The sequence below is a fragment of the Rhipicephalus microplus genome, chromosome X, assembly GCF_043290135.1.
Source record: "Rhipicephalus microplus isolate Deutch F79 chromosome X, USDA_Rmic, whole genome shotgun sequence".
Classification (NCBI taxonomy): Eukaryota; Metazoa; Arthropoda; class Arachnida; order Ixodida; family Ixodidae; genus Rhipicephalus; species Rhipicephalus microplus.
Window position 1 is genome coordinate 257,582,717 of NC_134710.1, and position 20,326 is coordinate 257,603,042.

General features: G+C 43.0%; 1 protein-coding gene across 1 annotated transcript; it reads right to left on the reverse strand.

The window, feature by feature from the left end:
• Nucleotides 1–699: 699 nt before the first annotated feature.
• On the reverse strand, nucleotides 700–9,973 carry LOC119161582 (zinc transporter Slc39a7). Its single transcript, XM_037414122.2, has 3 exons — nucleotides 8,905–9,973; nucleotides 7,145–7,356; nucleotides 700–2,387 (listed from the first exon to the last, which is right to left on the reverse strand). Exons 1-3 carry the CDS (start codon nucleotides 9,794–9,796, stop codon nucleotides 2,136–2,138), a joined length of 1,356 nt encoding a protein of 451 aa, XP_037270019.2. The 5' UTR covers nucleotides 9,797–9,973; the 3' UTR covers nucleotides 700–2,135.
• Between the last annotated feature and the right edge of the window lie 10,353 nt (nucleotides 9,974–20,326).

The following is a 20,326-nucleotide window of genomic DNA, read 5'->3' on the forward strand; positions in this document are numbered from 1 at the left end:
AAGTTACATTTTCATAACATATCAAAGCACTTTTAAATTTTGAACCCTACTTGAGATTATCATTCAGAAGTCATGCAGGAAATATCCCATCTTGCATAGCCAACCATGATCCTGGCATTTCTGTGTAGTGTCTGACAAACAGGATATAGTTCCTAATTGATAATAATAGTATAGCACATTGAATCATTTCAGTAGTTCAAACAAGCAAGCTATTCTGCTTTTAAAAATGAGATAATTAGCTTAGTCAAAGGAGATGCCTTGGAACTGTATTAAATTCACTTCTAATTTGTAACATTAGCATTTAATCCACCGACATACCAAAAATAAAATACAGCAAATAATCAATACATAACTTTCCATGGACACGTGGATCCACCACCAGAGAAATGAAAGTGCGTGGCACCAGCTGTACACTGCTGCTGAATGCTTCCACCACAGAAAAGAGGCCACGTTTCTTCAGACAGTAGATTTTGGCATACATTTCAGAGCTTTCTCCACCATGCAATAAGCAGCAATTATTGGATTTTCCCTATATTCAGAGCAACAACATTTCCGGCCGGGTCCCATAAGTTGCTAGGAGGCACAGTGTTGCTTCACCTTTTATGCACACATGCCTTTTTATTGCAGAAACGTAAATTAAAGTGTTACTAAATACTAACTCTGAAAGATTTCAGCACAAATAACAAGGTACTCGACATATCTGATACTTGAAAGTGGCACAAAGTGCCGTTTATTTACTAACAGTACAAAAGGACAAACAGATGGGCTAGTTGGTACGGAATCATGTGCATTGCATGAGTCTTTTCTTTTTTTCATGCTGCAGTGTACTTGATTACAAACAGTAGTTCATCAATACAGCAGATTATATTTTTTCCTTACACTTTGGTCTCTCAAGATCTGGACTGTCTGGTAAATGCAAATCCCCATCACTTTGCATCACCAATGCTTTGAGTACAGCAATAGATCTTTAATGTAGGCAAACCGATTGCAGCCTCGACTATGATCCCATCAGGCACAGTTAAGTGCAATTGTTACTGTGGAATGAGTGAGCAGAACATCAATGTACAAAAAGCAGCCGATATCAGCAACGTGTTCACGACAATACGCATAGAAACCGCAGATAAATTTTAGGAAACGATAGAGGGGATAAGAGTAGCTGTGGATCATACCAAGTTACATTCAATTGCACTGCAGTTTAGAATTCAATACAACCAGGTATTCTAGGCCAGCCATCACACACAATTCACTTTGAAAACACTGAAAAAGATTTAAGAATAGCTGACCTCCAGCACCTCTTTGTTCAAATTTACTATATATTATCACATTTTTATAAGAACCAGTAGAAGAAAAAGAGAGAAAATAATGGCATTGCACAAAATGGGCTTTGTTGGCTCACAATAATATATGAAGGCACAACATGCGACACAAGGTATGACAAGGCAGGTGCTCCCAGTTATATGTATACCAAGCTGTCTTAATGTTTGATACTCAATGGCTAGAAAGCTATGTAAAAGAAGACAGTGAGCCCGATAGCATGCAGACCTGGGAAGTTGCCTACATTATCAATAATGTAAGCACATAGATGTCATTAACACTCCGATCCTGCTTTACAATGTAAAGGTGTTTAAAGTTTTCCGAAAAGCACCAATGTATTTATACAGATGCACATCACAAAACAATATACAAAATAAAATGTATGTGCCTATTATGTTAAGAGTAAATACCTAGATATTGTAAAAAGCCTCACTGTTGACAAGGAGCTATCCCATGTCTTCCTTTGTGTAAGCTAGTTGTACCAATACTTTAGGATATGACATCACGTCATGTTCAAATGAACTTGGCATCGGCTCCAAACGACCAACTGTCCCAGCTTGCAGCTATTGCCGTGCCCAGAACTATTATCCAATGCCATTAAATAACCAATGTGTGTGATTACTACCAACAATGCAAATTTCAGACAAATGCTTTACATTTGTGCAAAAAAAATGATTCAAAGCGAATCATTAAGGAACAACACAGTACACGTGCAGTAGTGGCTTCCTCCAATCCCAAACACCTATATCGAAAGGAAATGCAGCATCCAGCCACGTGACACAATCCTTTCGTGCACTTTGGTTTTTACCTCCAGTTATAATTTACTCAAACTGAGTGAGTAGTGCCATCATGGACACACCAAGCAGCAGTGCAAATATCTCCTTGACTGACTGCCACAGCCGCGTGTTCTCCAGCAGTTCAGGAATGACTGAGACAGTGGCAATGTAGATAAACCCGCCTGCTGTGAAAGGTAGCACCCATAGATTGGCACTGCTGCTAACCCCATCAGCAATAAGACTGCACAGTGTGCCACTAAGGCATCCCACTGCTGTCACCAGCTGCATGCACATAGCCTGCAAAATAGGAAGTCAACATAGTTTAGGTTCGCACTCTGTATAACTGTAGTAAAAGTACCGTAACGATTCGGTGCTTCCACAGAAGACATGACTTGTGAAAAAGAAATGCACATCCATTAGGCAGATTATCGAAGTGTGTGTTGTCTCATTGTTTAACAGTTTCGATTTTTACAAAACAAGTATTGTCGGACATTATCATTCAATGTCAATAATTTTTTTATTAGTTCATAAACGCTCTTACCAGTCAGAGTAACTTCTATTTGACTGGAGCACTTAGAAAATTAAAAACAATGGGGGAAGCAGTTTAACTAACTGCAGGGTTGTTGGATTGTAGTATTCTTGCAACATACTGTATGTTCAAAATAATCTCATCAAGAATTAAAAAAAATAACAAAATGGTTTAAAAGAATGGCATCAACTAATTGTCATTGAACAAGCTAATGTGAGCACTTTTACTGCACAAATATTTAACTACAAATAGCTAAGTTAATCAACTTAATAAATAATAAAATAAAGTACTTAATAAATAAAGTACTAAGGTGGAACGAAGTCATGGGCAATGTTAATGACCAATAAAAGTGTTTTAAAGGGACAATAAATAACGAAACGATTTTTCATGTATTAGTAACGTACGATTCCACAACTCTGAAAACACCACTCTCATCACGACATGGCGCTTGGTGAGAGAGGAAACATGCGAAAAAGAAATGCGGGTGGAGACGCCACCATGAGATGCCCGCACCAAACACCATGACGTAAATTCAAAGGCGTCTACTGGGCCCTATACAGCCTCTATTTGCTAAACATTAAGTACATTGTTATCTATGGGTGCCATAGACCTAGCATACTAAGTTTCGGAAAATTTAATCAAGTCAATGCCACAAAAATACGGGAAATACAATTTGAAATTTGTTATGCCATGCATGAAGATTTCAGTGCTATATTTTTAAATGAAACTTCAACCTTGATTTTTCTCCACAAATAATGAGCTTATGACAGTGAAACATATGGCATTAGAGTTCTCAGAGTGCAGTTTATCAATGTAAACAAAGTCAACTGTTACTCCTTAGTGTCCCTCTGAAACAACTCAGGCCTTCATATAGCCCTGCATAGATAGAAAAAAAGCTCCCAAGTATTTTTTTTTCATACTAGCCTAGCAGCACTTCTAAACATAAACATGGGTTTTACATATCACGCTGTAAACAATGGTCACACTTTGTATACAACATATCAGCAGTCCATGACATGCATCTTTAGCCACTATTGTACATGCAGCATCCACCTTTGAAGTGCACGAAATGCGTGATGCGCCACATGATGAGATTTACATTTTGGACTGCTAATACCAATGAAGTACAGACGCATTGTCACGTGCTATTAAAAAAAATTGCAATGTGCTTTTCCTTATTATTTTTTCAGAAAAGAGAACACAAAGCCTAAATTGGTTTAAATTATGTTATCGGTCACTTCTTGACATTCTTCACAACTCTGGTATTAATACCTTATTAAAGACATAAGTTAACTAAAGATTAGCTATTTAAACTTAACTTATAATTCGATCACAATTAGAAAAGCACCCATGACTAGTCTAAACAATGTACATTAAATATAGTAAATACCATTACTATGAGCTAACCAACTTTTATTTCTTAAGAACATTTAGCTGCAGGAGCAAACCAAAGTGGGATGTGCATGCATGTGTGTGTGACAATCACTAACGAAATCAATTTTTATTATTTTCAGGTGATTTTACTGTTTACACATCTCTGTTAGATGCTGCAAGCAGTATATCTATATACAAGGACAATTAATTGTTCTTGCTTGATTTGGATTGCAAAGAAGAAGAAACATTGTCTGATTGAATCAACATAATGATCTGCAGTGGTGGGCTAGTGGTAAAGCATCTGTACCGTATGTTGGAGGTACTGAGTTCAAGTCTAAGTTCCATTAGAAACAGACCAGCTTTTCTAATGGGTAATGATGCTGCCATGCTTTGAGCTCGACTATTTTTAAGAATTTGCATCCCTAATAATTTTTAGGCATGATTTCCGGGTATGCCTTGTTCAGCTACGCTTTCCCCTGGTGGGAAAAGTGTACAACCGTAGAGCATTACAACTACAACGTCCCCGCTCCCTTTGGTTCCCAAGTATTTGTGAAGCATGCGCTGCACGTGAAATACCCCTCATTCTGGGATGTTACCACAACAAAGAGGAGGGAATCACTGCTGCGTCGTCAACTGCCACAATAGCCTTGCAAACACGAAGGGGTCAACTCCACCAGTGAAGTTGTACTGATTCCCAAACAGATGGCACAAAAAAAGCAGACAACAGGCATAGATCATAGCAGTGCGCAAAAAAAAGGTAAATTTTTTAATACAATTGAGCACGTTTCTGATGCACTGAACTTAATAGGAGTTCATTCCTGTGTCACCACTCCTCTATATATCAAGTTATAGGTATACGTCTGCATTGTACATGTAAATTACCATAATACTTCCAACTTCTATCTTTTGAGTTAAAAGTTGGGAAGATATATTTTTACAGGGCTACTATTATTCAATATTGTGGGGGACATGGTAGTTGAAGTTTTGTACACGTGGTATTTGTAATACGTGGCTAAATATATTTTATGCCTACGCAGCGCTGATGGAAGTGAGTGGTTGCCAAAAGTTTTGAGAATGATTGGTAGCAGACATTTTGTCGGACACTACAAAAATGACTCATGCCAGCACCCTTCTTATTGATTCCTGAATTCACGCTCCAAAGAAGTTTGTTCCGTGCATGCGCAATTATCAAGTAAAGCTAGAATAGAAGGGTATTAATTAAACGTGACGTTTGAAGGGTAAGATTGGAACGTGGTTAGTAACAAGCACATTTGTCTATACAACAAGCGCCCATCCTGTCTATGTGTTTTCTTTGTTTGCAGTGTTATTGTGATTTTGGCGTGAAATCGACAACTGAATTGAGACATGAACCAACTAGCCCAACAGAGAGTACAACAAGCGCATCACTCTTTGCGTACCTTTCATTGAACATAATATTGATTCAAGCAGTGCACAATGCAAAATTTTTTATTTAAATAAACTTTTATACGTATCTATCTCCACGTAGTTCTTGTATGAAATACTTCTGTGCTACCAGATGGTCACAACTGCTAGTGTTTTTTTATGGGCATTTTGCTATCACACGTTTTGATAGAGTTTGATTACGGTGTCGCCTGTTATCACTAGCTCCGCATTTGCTACATGGCTAAGCAGATGCTGAACTTTCACCAAATTGTTGCCACTATAAAAAATCTTAAATTGCGACAATCTTCCGAAATGCGGACAGAAGTGTGGACATCCTAACCATGCGCGATGCGAAACTCGCAAAAACACATGCAGAATGTGTGCAGCATACCAGCAAAGCAACGCATTTTCAGGGCAGTTGGAAGGGGAAAGTGAAGAGGTGAACACTTGATGATGATATGTGAGGTTTAACGTCTCAAAACCACCATATGATTATGAGAGACGCCGTAGTGGAGGGCTCCAGAAATTTTGACCACTTGGGGTTCTTCAACGTGCACTCAAATCTGAGCACACGGGCCTACAACATTTCCACCTCCATCAGAAATGCAGCCGCCACAGCTGGGATTTGATCCCGCGACCTGCGGGCCAGCAGCCAAGTACCTTAGCCACTAGACCATTGCAGCGGGGCCAGAGGTGAACACTCGAATAATGACGTTATTGCTCACATTCACAGGCAGCGCCCTCCATGGCTTGGGTCTCCTCTATGCAGAACATCAAGAGCAGCTGTACAAAACAGCCTGCTACAACAAGCCTAACAGCTAACATACCTACCGGTGGGAGTGCATCTGTAAGCACATTCGAAACCCAATGCTCAGCAAGCATGAAACCTAAATGCTTGAAATGTAGCATATATTCCCAACCAGATGCGCCTACTTAATAGATGCTTTGACAGCGCAAGGTGCTGAAGTAGAAGCGGCAGCATTTCCAAATATTTATTTCGTTTCCACAACAGCAAAGCAAATTGCATTTCTATATGAAAGTGATAATGATGATTTATTAGTATACCCTCAATACCCAGAGGGCATAGCAGATGAGATGGGTGCAATATAAGTACCAAATACATAACAACTATGCTAAGACACAAAGATAATGCCCCGCCGCGGTGGTCTAGTGGCTAAGGTACTCGGCTGCTGACCCGCAGGGCGCGGGTTCGAATCCCGGCTGCGGCGGCTGCATTTCCGATGGAGGCGGAAATGTTGTAGGCTCGTGTGCTCAGATTTGGGTGCACGTTAAAGAACCCCAGGTGGTCTAAATTTCCGGAGCCTTCCACTACGGCGTCTCTCATAATCATATAGTGGTTTTGGGACGTTAAACCCCACATATCAATCACAAAGATAAAAAGCAGCTGCATCATAGACTGATGATGATTTGTGGGTTTCCATGGCCTAGGGACCTCATTTTTGACCAAAGAGCACCGGAAATATGGTATTGAGTTGACAGTGGTCGAGAAGTGGCATGAGCAGATTTATCATGGCTCAAAGCCCAAAAAGCTAGAAGGAAAATTTTCATTTTCTCCCCCCCCCCCCCCCCCATTCTCGTATGGACACTGAGAACAATGTAGTGCGCTCTCGTGAGCGGCCGGCACTAAAGACAGTGTGCATGAAAGAAATAAAATCAATGCATCATTAAATATTGAAAGTTGCATGCTCCTTGCAATAAAGAACCAGACAACAGATATTTTCCTTACTTTGCGTTTGCTGTAGCCCGACTGCACCAGGATTGCAAAATCTCCAATTTCATGAGGAACCTCATGCAGAAGGATCGTCACTGTCGATATAAAGCCTGCTGTATTGCCAGCAATATAGGATGCACCAATCGCCAGGCCATCCGTGAAATTGTGAGTAAAGTCAGCAGCCAAGTTCAAATAGGCAGCTACTTTGATATCTGATGCCCGTTTCTCTGGAGAGGACAAAAGTAGCAGTTAGCTGCAACACGTTAATCCATTTAGCTTGCTAGTCGGTACCGACTGAACGCTTTCATAACACTAGCAAATGCACATGAAGCTACACATAACTGTCCATTGTTATTGTGTGTAGTCTTCGTGTGTGTAGGCTAATTTTTGTGTAAGCATTCAGGTAAAACACATCTGCAAATGCTTAACCAATAGAGTAAAAGCTTGTTGATTCAGATTTCATGAGCCGGAAAGAAATGTCTGAATTAACCAAGTGCCGAATAATCAAAAGTGTCAAGAAAACGAACACATGTCTAATACATCAATGCATTTTCATTTTCTTAATGAGCTTGTCTATCCAGTACTGCTTTTGTGTAAGATCTGTGATTTTTTTTTCATTACAGACTGTTCGCAATGCAACTGTCTCTCAAGGCCACTGTGTATTATGCCAAAACGTGCACTGAACCCAACCTTTATTACATACCGCCACCAGCAACACAACCATGTGCATGTAACGACAATTTTTTTGCCGAAAAAATTCCACCTTCAGCAGCTTCCAACATGTTTTAATTTTGTGACACGGCAAGCAGACTGCTTAAAGTCAAAGCGAAGCTACTAAGTGTCACATCCACTGTGGTAAAAACCATCGTTGCCGAAGACACGATTACAGTGTCCATGCAGTTCTGAAGGCACGCGCACGGCTTATGTCCACGGTAAAACCAAACTGCTGAGCCCTGCTGCTGCTGAATAAACATGGCTCGCTTATACACTATTATGAATGGCAACCATGCCTTTCTGCCTGCCACCACAATGGTTATTAGCAAATGCAGTTTTCACTCCTTTGCGTCACACATTTGTGGTGTTTTGTGCTTGGCGTATTCCTAGGATCGTCATAAATAACTAAGTTGCAGCTAAATATGACCAAATTAGCAAGCGTTTAATGATTAAACAATACATATGTTTACCAAGAACAAAGAACACGTCCGAATGATCCCATTTATTCGAATTAATGGAGGTCAAATCAACAAGCTTTCACTGTAATTCATTGAACTCCATACATAATACAAATACCTTACAGAAACTGTGATAAAGCTTGGAAAATAATACGTTTTATGCCAATAATAATTTCCTGTCGCCATGAGACTGCGAGCTGTTTTTTTTATTGCCCTAGCACTGGCCAACCTTGTCATGTGCTAACCCGACAGTCTTCAGAAAAGGGTCCACATGCCTTTATTTAAACATTATCCATGTTATTTTTATCATTCAGTGCTGAATGAACAAATTTAGATTTCTCGGGCACTGACTCGCGCTCTTTAACGGTCTTAATATAGCATAAATTAGCAGCGTCAAAGCTACACACCGACTCAAGAGCTATGTACTTGTAAGGAATACCAGAAGACAAGAACTAAAGGTGTAATAGTCGGCAGCGAAATTTCTCCCGATCTAGCTGAGGCACATTTTCTCATTACTTGAGATGTGCATATGGCACAGAAATATGGCACAATATGGCATATTGCCACAGCAATATGGCACAAACACGGGCTCAGAATACTCACCATCATCGGCAGTGTTTTTTTCTATTGTCGCGCTGTCTTGTTTGGTCTTCTTTCTGTGCACAAGTGCGGCGGACGCCTCCTTATTCTCCGTGCCAATGGACTCTCCGTCACATTTTCCAGTGGGCTTTGCGTCAGCTTCAGCCGTTCCCGAAGGAACCCGATTGTCGGCACGAAGTTCTTCGTGAACATGTTCGCGGGTGTGTTGATGACTGTGGCCACCTTTGATGATGCGCACAAATTTTTCAACCATGAGGAAAGCGAGAATGCCAGCAAGCACCCACAAGCCGACGCTCATGTCATGAGGCCCGTGAGAATGGTCGTGCCCGTGGTGACTGTGAGAATGGCTGTGGGCATGACTGCTCCCAGAGCCGTGGCTATGACTATGACCTGAGTGCGCAGCACCGGAGTCGTCTTCACTGCTGTGTGGCATCAGCGCATGTGGAATGAGGTGGAGGAACGCATCGCCAAGCAGTCCTCCCGACGCGAAGCTGAGAAGAACCTTGAGCAACGACTCATGGCCGGAACGCGAGTCGATAGGAATGAAGAATAAGATGAGAAACGGTGCGACACTAATCAGCAGTGTGGAGCCCAGAGCACGGCCCCACAGAAAAGCAGTCTCTTCGAATGATCGGATCGGTTTCTTCTTGGGAGCCTCCGACGCATGAGAAGACGATGCTACGTGTCCATGGGAGTGATGGTGTGCCTCGCTGCCAGCTGCAGCATCTGCTACGGGCGGCTCGTTGGCGGCGCGTGAGTACTTGAACGCAGCGGGTTCGTGAACGTGTTCGTGGTCATGCTCGTGGTCATTGTGGTAGTGCGCCCCTACTAGCCGTAGTTGTACATTGACTAGCGCGACAAGCGTTATTAACAATGCTTTTCTGCTTGGAGACATGCCTCTCGTTCGTGGATGCGTCTTAAGAAACTTGCAGAGCGCGCCCACTACAAAAGCATGCTATCTAAACTAGTTTACTAAAGGGAGACTTCTGAGCGCTCCTTGGCTAGGCGGGTTTGGTAACCATAGCGGTAACTCTTTGCCGACGTGTTTTTAAATGAAGGTAGCCATCATAATCCCCCTGGCGGTGTTATATAATGCAGCAAAGTAAAAAAAATCATACTAAATCAAAATATTACTGCAATAATATTTAATTGCCTTAAATTATTTATTTAGTACATGAATTGTTTATTCAAAACAGCGCCCCATATATTTTTCATTGCGATGCTGCACCAAACAGAGTTTTTTAGTATACACTAGAGAGAACTCTGGCGCTAGTGTCTATGGGAGCTGCAACACACGGCGCTTCAGCGAGCATGGGGATTTTGGGTAGAGGTACAGTGTCTATTCTAGGCACTGTAGTAGAGGTGTGCGCCCACGGAGGTGTGTGTGCGCCGAGGCGATTTCGACCGGCGGCGGCGTGGGGGTCGTCCAGAGTCGGCGGCGGCGTTGTCGGCGCACGCCGGTTTTTTCATCGGCGGCGGCGTGCGGCCAATTTTCGTCGGCGGCGTCGGCGGCGCAGAAACCGAAACTGAAAATTCAAAAGGCTCTTCTGCCACAGGTTACTGAATTCGTTGAAATTCAGGGATTTTCATCCAAATAGCATAAATGACACTACACAGATGTGTCGACATTCCGATGAATGCAAAGCGTTTTGTAAAATAGTTTTTATTTTGCCTTCATAAAAAAATAACGCGTATTTCAATCTATGTCCATGTTCTACCGTAAATGTGCTGCACTTTGCTTTTTTTTAATTTAAGATGCAGCAGTTTGTTGCTGTTGTTGGCTACGTCATACTTTATGAAACCTTCTTTCATTGAACAATGAGCAAGCAGTGACGCACGCCACTCATTTCGCTTTTTCCGAATCCGATCTTACTTTTACACTGTACGCTGCACAAAAAAGAAGCACCTCGGCTTCGAGTTTTCTTGTTGCGATTGCATGAAACCACTTTTCTGAGTATCTGTCATGCTTTGAATGTAACTTTCCTTCAAACGAATCAAAATACCTTCTTTTCACAATGTGAGAATCTTTTATGCAGTGGTATAGGATGCGGAAGGAAACAAATCTGCGCATTTATTCAACTAGTTCTCAGCACGGTGTTCAATGAATGAAGTGTAGACATGGGCGTGGGCGAGGCGGGTGGTGCAACACGGACACTTGAACCCTTCAAGCTCCACCAGCACTTGCTACCCACTCTAGCGACACCAACATGACCCGCTCGCTCGCTCCCTCAGTCGTGATGCAAGTTGAACGAAGGGTTTGCATCCCCCCAAGACAAAAACCTGTCGATCGTCATATGTGCAGATGAGAGCAAATGCAATATTTGCTCAGATACACAGCCCATACTGGTCACGAGCTGGGCGTCCGTTGACCACGCCTGCAGAGAACGTTGACTCCCCGACCCCTTGGTGCTTGGTCAGGGGAGGGGGACACCCCCTGCAAGTGGGCCCCATTAAAATTTCTCTTAAAAACGTCACAAATAAGAATGCTTGATAAGTATGTATAACACATTCAACTTTCCAATGCTTTTTTTTTAATAGCGTGTACACGTGCTTGATACCCATCAGATGTGTGAGACAATCGAAATAGCAACTGCCACCTTCGACTTGTTTCGGAAAATAATCAATAGAACAATGCAATTACGAGTGCTGGGAACCTATGTTCTTTTGTATATTTGATTTCTAGGCATGATTTGAATTCTTATATAAACAAAAATAAAACCTGCAACATATTAAAAAAGGCTGCTTTTGCAAGATGTGTGTTGCAAGACGTGATTTTTCTAGGCTTACGTCTCTGCAAGGCACATCTTGTGTCACAACCGTGCAAGTGTTCCCCCTTTTACCCATGACATCTCCCGATTCCCCCCCCCCCCTTCTCTAATAAAAAGGCATGCCAATGTAGGCCTCCGTGATTGCCTACTGGCGGGCCATTCCGGTGGCTAGGACCAACAGTGCCGATTTCGACTTGCTTTATTGCAGGTACTGAAGGATCAAGAAAAGGCCGATATTTGTAAATTTCTTGAGAGTTCAGTGATAGTTTCATTTTGAATATCGTGGATTATTGAACCTCACTTTGAGTGTAATCCTCCAATGAAAAAAAAAATGGTTTCATCCTGTGTCACTGCAGAGTCAGAAGCCATCACATGTGCAGGCATCATTAAGCTTATAAATAACATTGCTAAGATTCAGTACATTTGTACAAATAATTCTCGTTAATTGAACATTTTGAGTATAATCCTTGCTTGGGTTAGTATGTGTGAAACATAAAGTTGAGTTTTAAAAATTCTTCTTGTGGGTTTCTGCAGCAAAGACACATTGATTAAAACTGATGACTTCGGAGAAACGGCAGCTAGAGGTAGCATTCGTTATGTTTTTTTCGGTTACGGTAATGGTAATGCGTTACCTTTTTTATGTATTTATATAACGCGGAGCCGTGAAACGTTCCCCTTTTTTCTTATTAGAGTAACGAGTGAGGTATTTAGTTACTTTTTGCTGTAACGAATACATCACTAAATAGACTTACACGAGTGATGTCGACCCACACCGTTAGATGTTGTTGCGGTCTATAGGCTGGCTGTAAACATTACATGAATATATTTCTTTCACCCAGCACGTGATAGGGAAGGGTTGCTTGACCATTGAGGATCTCGACCTTTGAGAAATACACAACAGCTTCTTAATGATATGCATATCATCCCACCGAAGCGTGCACTTCGTTTCGTTAAAGTTTACAGTCAACGTGAGGGCTGTCATCACGCCGTATGTTTTAAGTAGAAATTTAGCCTACTCAAAATACCCAAAGACGTCGATTCACCTTGCAACGCGTAGCCACCCGCTGACGGTTCTGTATGAAAATGGCATCCACAGTGAAACATGTTGCATCTGCTGCAATTTTATCGCAACATTATTATGCTGCCACGCTCGCTTGTATTTTTATGTCACTGTCTTGCGCAAAGGCACTGCCGTAGTGGTTCAGTAGCTAAGGTACTCGGCTGCTGACCCACAGGTCGCGGGATCAAGTCTCACCTGCGGCTGCTTTATTTTCGATAGAGGCGAAAATGCTGTAGGTACATGTGCTGCGATTTGGGTGCATGTTAAAGAACCCCAGGTTGCCAAAATTTCTGGAGTCCTTCAATATGCGGCATCTCTCATAATCATGTGGTGGTTTTGAAACGTTAAACACCGCATATTAATCAATTGCCTTGCGCAAAGGACGCTTGGCTGTCTGCGAAAACTCTAGATTATTTTAGAATCTTCTGATAAGCTTGAGACACCTACGATATGGATGCTACGTGTATAAATGGCGACGTACCTTCGCGCAGATCATATTACCAACGACCAATGCTCTGATTACCGCTATCTGTGTAAAGCACGAATTTCTAGTACTTTGCACTTTCCTATGCACATGTTCACTCAATAAAAAGTGTCGTCTTGAGCAACCCACGTACCATCTTCTTTGACGTCGCAACCACGTGGCAATACCGTAAGTGAAATGAGAACGCTGAAATGTTCGATACAAAACAGTGAGATGGGGCGTAAGTGCACGCCCAAGTTTGATTTGAGATGCGTATACCACAAGCTATTTTCTTCTATATGATGCGGATTTGTTAAATTACTGGGAAGTTGAATGTCAAGAAAGGAAGAACACGAACTTGGAAAGAGACAGTGGAGACGAAAAGTGATAGGTATTGACGTAAAGTTTGATCGGTCATTCCACGCCAAACGTCCAAGGCGTTTTGGCGACTATCTCAGGTGTATTCGAAAAATGTCGGGCTGATTTACTCTATTGAAAGCAGTCTATTGCGAAAATGTTTTGCAGAGAAAAATGTTTTTAGTCACCTATATGTGACCAAAATTCCGGCAATAGGCTGGGCCCTATAACGAGTCCTAAGATAAAAGAACATTTGCTGGGTGAGTCTATGTGGGCTCCATTTATTTTGCCGACCTATTGTTCCGAATATTTAAAACCTCCCACGATTGTCGTATTGTCGTATTGACGTTCCGGCTTGTAAAGCCGAAAATTTTATTTTGCAAATTATAAGACTGTTCATATCTCCCCCCTCCCCGGAACTCGTTCTAGGGTTGGTCCTCTGATAAAAACCAGTCTTATATCTTAAAAAAAAATGCTTGGATATCAACTATTCATAACTCTCGTTAAAGATGTGGAAATGAAATGGCCATCACTAAATGACTGATGAGGTGAAATATTAACATTAAAAAGCATAGTAAACGCGACTAAAAAGCTAATTCTACAAAAACAATGTAACCTGAACTAATGATGTCACCACACATCTAAAAGCTCATGCAATGTATATTGCATACCTGCAAGGTGCAGTTATTCAAGCGCTTTTTGCAGTGAAATTTGGTCATCGAGTTAATCCCGTTCACGGTGGTGCTATTTTTAAATTTAACGGTTGAATATCTAACGAAGCATTAGGAAATTCTTTGCGTGAAACCCGTATTTTTTTTCGACGTTATTGAGGATTGTATACATTGTGCTGGCACGAAGTTTAATGCAGGTGATGTGTTTATAGAGTACACCGTTCGGTGACTGTGGTAAAATAGAAACAGCAATTTATGTTAATTCATGCTACAAAACTCACGTGACCTGCTCCCAAAGAACAGAAGAATGCATAACGAAGGGCGTTACTAACGAACGGAAGAATTAAATAATTATCGGTCTTTAATGTTGTTTCTGTAGTCCAATCTACAAACGTTCGTATTAAACGAGCATGACGGTACGAAGGCATGGAATTGGGTTCTGCAGCATGTTGTGACGCATAGTGCCACTTCAGGTCACCTTTATTACGTGACATTGGAATCCACACTGAGCTTGATCTATGATTATGTACCTAATCAACGGAGAATGAGTGCTAAGCTCCGGTTTCATTATTAATGTGGCTTCAAAAACGAGAAAGCAGCACGATTCGCAAGCAATCGAGCACCCGTTCTGTTTTTCTATTGCGTTTTTTTTTCTGTTTTTCTAGATGCCACTTAAGTTTTTTCTTGAATAATTGTGGCGATTGGGAAAGTTGTGAGCGCCAAACAAGACGTTAACAAGAACGAGAGAGACAGGACGGAGGCTTGTGAACGTCGTGTGGAACCATTAGTTATAGCGCTCGAAATTTCCCGATAGCAATGCGCCATCTGGCAGGATTTCAAGTTTTGTTAAAAATAGCGATGACACAGATCATGGGTTTTTGTCATGTCATTTGCTACCAATTAAACAGTGGCTGCGTAATTTAGGTTACCATGAAAATTGTAGCGGCCATATTTCAAGAAGGAAGGAGGCAGAAACGCACCTTTCATGCCATACGTGATCCTTCATCACTCGTTGAAATAATTTTATTCAAGCTGTAACGTGATTGAAGAATTCTGTTACTTCTCGGCAATCAGAGAGGCTTTTAATTCTCCAGTCTCTTTATGAGATTTTTCCAACAGGCCTGCAGTTCTGTTGTACCGACATAGCAACACCCATGTTTTTGAAGATTTTTTTTTCATTCCCATTTAAAAACATTCCCATTCATAGTCATTTCTGAAGCGCATAAGAATTGAATTCCTGTCGTTCGTCACCCGTCGCTGCGTTCGTCCAGTACACACTGCAAAAGGCTTGATGGCAAAGTCGTTTTCTATGTTCAAGTTCCTCGTACTCAACCTTTCGCGCTCTTTGTCAACTTCAAGGAATTCAGAAAGACTACAATACAACCCAACGAGCTGTACACCGTTCCGTCCGGACTGGTATGCATGGCGCAAACATGTTGCGAGTGGTCTCGCAGTGTTCTGCCATTGTGCTCCGTTCGCTGTTCCCAGAGCTCAAGTTGGGTCGACACGCGGCGTCGTTGCGGCGCAATTGGTGTCCTGTTTCCCGTGTCTCTTCTTATACACAGTGTTCTGCGAATAAATGCCTCTCTTTAGCCGCTGGTGCCAAGGTCACGGATTACGTTTTTCCTTTTTTCCTTCCGCAGCTGTGGTGACAATTGGTAGTTAGATTATCGGTTATTTATTTATTTATTTTAGTTTTCTCGTTTAGCTAGTTTTCTGTATTCTTGCCCAAGAAAGGTGATTCAGAACATTTTTTTCTCCTGGGAATGACCATAGGTATGTGCGTATGTGGTTGCAGCTCCACATTTCCAAGTCGTATGACTCGGACTGCCCTGCCGACGGCCCCTGTTCTCTTTTTGCTCTAGCAGCCATGGCCGTCACGTTCTTCCAAACCTTCTCCTCCTACCTACTTCTAAACTCTTTTCTCTACTCTCCCCTTTCCCTTCAAGCGACTGAGCCGTGGTCTCGCAAGGAAAGATAGTGTCTTTTTTTCCTTTTCTTCAACCACACATTCATCCATTCAGGGGAAGCTTGCATGCAGTAACTGGTTTGGAAAGAAGGTAAAGTTCGTGGAAAGTCACCTCACCATGAGCTGCCGAGCACAAAACAAAGCTTAGCCGAGAGTCATGAGAAGGCAAGGAGATTACACAGCAAGATGAAAAGAGAAGATACTTTGCCTAATGGATTATTGCGAAAGCCAGTGGGGAAACCCTTTTCTTTAAAACCATCCCCACTTCTAGTCGTACATTGAAGTAACGAGAAAACTCCAACCAAAACATATTTAAAAGAAGCGACGTTTTTAAGCCAATCTCTCACCCCTGAGGAAGAAGCCGGACCAGCTTCGAAACATCGGGGTTTTTTCCCTTAAATATATATTGGTTCGAGTTCTCATTCCTTCACTTTCTATCCAAAACAGGCAGACTTATATCGAATGTTCACCTTTGATTCCAGTCGTACATTATATCCTCGCTACTCCGACGAACCCCCTCACACCGAGACATTTAGAGAAGGAGTGACAGGTGCGCAACCGTAAGCAGCCCCTCTTCATTCTTGGACGCTTAGAGCTCTCGTGTGCGTGTGTGTGCGGGGGGGGGGGGGGGGTGGGGGGGGGGTAGAGAGAGGAGTACTGACGAAAAAAATGTTGCATCTTGGTTTTTTTTCTGCACCAGGTAGCTAACGACCTAGTCATTATTTTATTTTTGAGGAAGCAGCATACAATATAACACAATTAGGCCCACCTAAAAAGACGCAAACACAGGCGTTGTATTGCAACTGAGGAGGTATTGTCGAAAGACTCAGCTTATGTAGGATAACACGTACATGTGCACTAACACCAGAACATACAATGAAGACAAGTTTTTCTTGCAGTGTTTTGCAGGAAGACTTGATGAATGATGAACCATGAATGCACCTTACCTGATTTGAAACTCGGGACTGGTAACAGACTTTTTAAAGAACGCGACCCTGTCAAGTCATGGTTCTCAGATTTTTATGCTGCAAAAATTTTATATTACACCATTCCGCACAATGACCAAATTACAAGCGTAGGCGAATGTATTGACCAGCATAGTATCACCAAATTTCAAAATAGCACAGGTATTTACAGCAGCCAATTCATGTGGTACTCATTGTATATAGTGCTATCAGCGCGCATGTGCCTGTCGCGGAAATTGCATGTTATGTTAGGTTTTTCTTTAATATTAATATGTAGAGGCACAGGAAATAACTTGTTTTTGTATGTTGAAAGATTACAGTCTCCGCGTATCGTGTGAGGTGGTCGACAGCTGTGGCGATCTAGCGGTAGTCCGCTGGCGTTACGGGAAGTGGCCCGACGAGGTCTATTTCGACAATTACAAAAGGTGTATCGGGACATGGAATGGGTTGTAATAGGCCAGCAGGAGCTGAAGTTGGTCGTTTCCGGCGTTGACAAAGTGTGCAAGAAGCGACATAATCAGCCACAAAGGTAGAAAGACCAGGTCAGAAGAAACGGCTCCTAACGCGGTTGTAGGTCTTTTGGAATCCTAAATGTCCAGCTGATGGGTTGTCGTGCAATGCTTCGAGAACTTGTTTTCGCAGCGAACGGGGAAGTACTGGCACCCACCGATGCCCATCCGCATTGTAAGTATAGCGCTGTAGGACGTTGTTCTCTAGCTTGAACTGCCGTAGCTGACGACGTAGTCTGGCATTAGGTGGAGAAGACGAGCCATTCAAGTATCCGATGATGCGGTTACAGTAGGGGTCGTACGTCACGTAGGCACGTGGCAAACTGGGCGCTGTTCTTTAAAGATAGTGACCCAGCAACTGCCAGGGGTGATAACGTGGGCGAAGAGGAAGCCGCTTGATCACCTGAGGGGCATTGAGGATTCGTGGTTGGAGATGAAAGTGGCAGAGGGCAGCGGGAGAGAGCGTCAGCATCCTGATGCTGTTTGCCAGACCTGTACACAACGTCAAAAGTGTACTCTTGCAAACGCAGTATCCAGCGACCGAGGCGCCCAGACAAATTCTTCAGCGAGGACAACCAGCATAGGGCATGGTGGTCGGTGATCACAGTGAAGTGGCGTCCATACAGATAAGGGCGAAATTTCTGGATGGCCCAAACGACAGCGAGACATTCCTGCTCTGTTATCGAGTAGTTCTGCTCCGCAGGTGTTATCGCGCCTGGCATACGCAACTACTCGCTCACGTGATGTTTCATCGCGCTGGAGGAGGACAACACCGATTCCGTGGCCGCTGGCATCTGTGTGCAGGAAAGTGGGTGCTCGTTTTGCCACAATTCGCCCCAGCTGCGTCGATAAAGCAGCCTTCCAGGCGTATATAGCTGTAGCATATCCGACGTACCCCGATTAGCCAGCCTTGGGACGTTTATTCGTCACATGTACACAAGTCTGAACAATATGCCTCGTGCCGACACAGCTAGGGGAAGCGTAGCGTCCCCGTCGTGCCACGATCAGCTGTGGAAAAAAAAAAAGGGGGGGGGGCCGCAGCGCCTGCTGCGACTCAATTCAGTTTTCCCCGTCGTCCCTAATACTGAGCCGCGATCTCTGAGACACGATCTCTTAATTGCACAGCAGCGCACACAGCAATAGAACGCGCCCCGACTTCTGGAACACTCGTTTTACGTTCATTTTGTTAATTAAAAGGGCCAACGTATGACGATAATTATAGCGCGAGAACAAAACGACGACACAGAGACAAGAAGGACGTTTTGTTCTGGCGCTATAACTATCGTCATGCCATACCAACCAGCCCAAGCTGCCAACGTAGCTCACGCATTCGCAAAATGCACCACGGACGACACCCAACCCTCACGGAAAAGCCACAACTACAGGGGTAAATTTATTCACTAAATTTGGTGGCAGTTTGGCAACAACCACTCCAAAATCTGGCAACTGATTTATGCAACGCCAAACAGAACCTAGCCAGGAATAATACGGCAATCCATACACACCGCCGCACAACACCAAAATCAACGTTGACCAAACTAGAGGAAGCGCTGACACTCGACGTCGGCTTGGGTGCCAGAAAAGCACATAGGCCGCGGCTACTCGCATGTTCGCGCCATGACTCGCCGTGGCGCTGCAGTCACCGGCTGCAACCGTCAGAGACCGTCAGAAGCAGCGGGGTGAACCGACAGATGATGTTGAAAGAAAATGGGGCCTCTTTCTAAGCTCTAGAACGAAAGCATCCCTCCTGGTCAATGAAAATATTAGAAGAAAGAGTGCTCAGTGGCTGGCAGAAGTACATAAAAAGGACAAAAAGGCAGCTGCGAAATTTTGGAACCATCTAAGCTCCCTAAGAAATGAAACAAGCCTAGAGCAGAGGTTTATAGCTACAACTAAAGGTGCTAGGCTAGAAGGGGACGAAGCTATTGAATATATAAGAACAAGGGTGACAGAAAAATTTCAACAAAGAAGTGCCTTATGCATTACAATAGACAAGGATGGATCAAGTGTAGCAATGGCTCCATTTTCACAACGAGAATGGGAAAGGGCTGAGAAGAGGGTTCCAAGTAGTACATCGACAGGCCCAGATGACATTCCAATAATGCTGATAAAGACATTGGGTCCGAAGTCTAAACAGACTTTGAGAGAGGCAGTGAGCAGAACAATAATCGATGGTGAAGTCCCCGATGGATGGAAACTTAGCAGGATGAGGATGATCTATAAAGGAAAGGGGGATCGACAAAGCTGACTTAAACAACTACCGTCCTATAACAGTGACATTAGTGGTCGACAGGCTGGCGATGCAGGTTATAAAGGAAAGACTGCAGGCATGGATAGAGGATGAGGGGGTGCTGGGGGAACTGCAGAATGGGTTTCGGAAACACAGGAGGTTGGAAGACAATCTGTTCTCACTGACACAGTGCATCGAAATAGCAGAAAAGGAACTTAGGCCCCTGTGGCTAGCACTTTTGGATAACAAGGGAGCGTACGATAGCGTGGTTCAAGAGGACTTGTGGGGAATACTGGACACGCTAGGTGTGGAAGACGGAGTCAATAATCCTTTAAAGAAAATCTATAAAAGTAACAAGGTAGTTATAAAGTGGGAAAAACAGGTATCCAAGCCTGCAGAGGTAAAACGGGGGCTTAGGCAGGGGTGCCCCCTG

Coding starts and splice junctions, on each gene's coding strand:
- LOC119161582 (XM_037414122.2), bottom strand. CDS start 9,796: ATGTCTCCAAGCAGAAAAGCATTGTTAATAACGCTTGTCGCGCTAGTC. Junction 7,357..8,904: donor AAAAAACACTGCCGATGATG/GTGAGTATTCTG, acceptor TGTCCTCTCCAG/AGAAACGGGCATCAGATATC. Junction 2,388..7,144: donor CGGGCTACAGCAAACGCAAA/GTAAGGAAAATA, acceptor CCTATTTTGCAG/GCTATGTGCATGCAGCTGGT.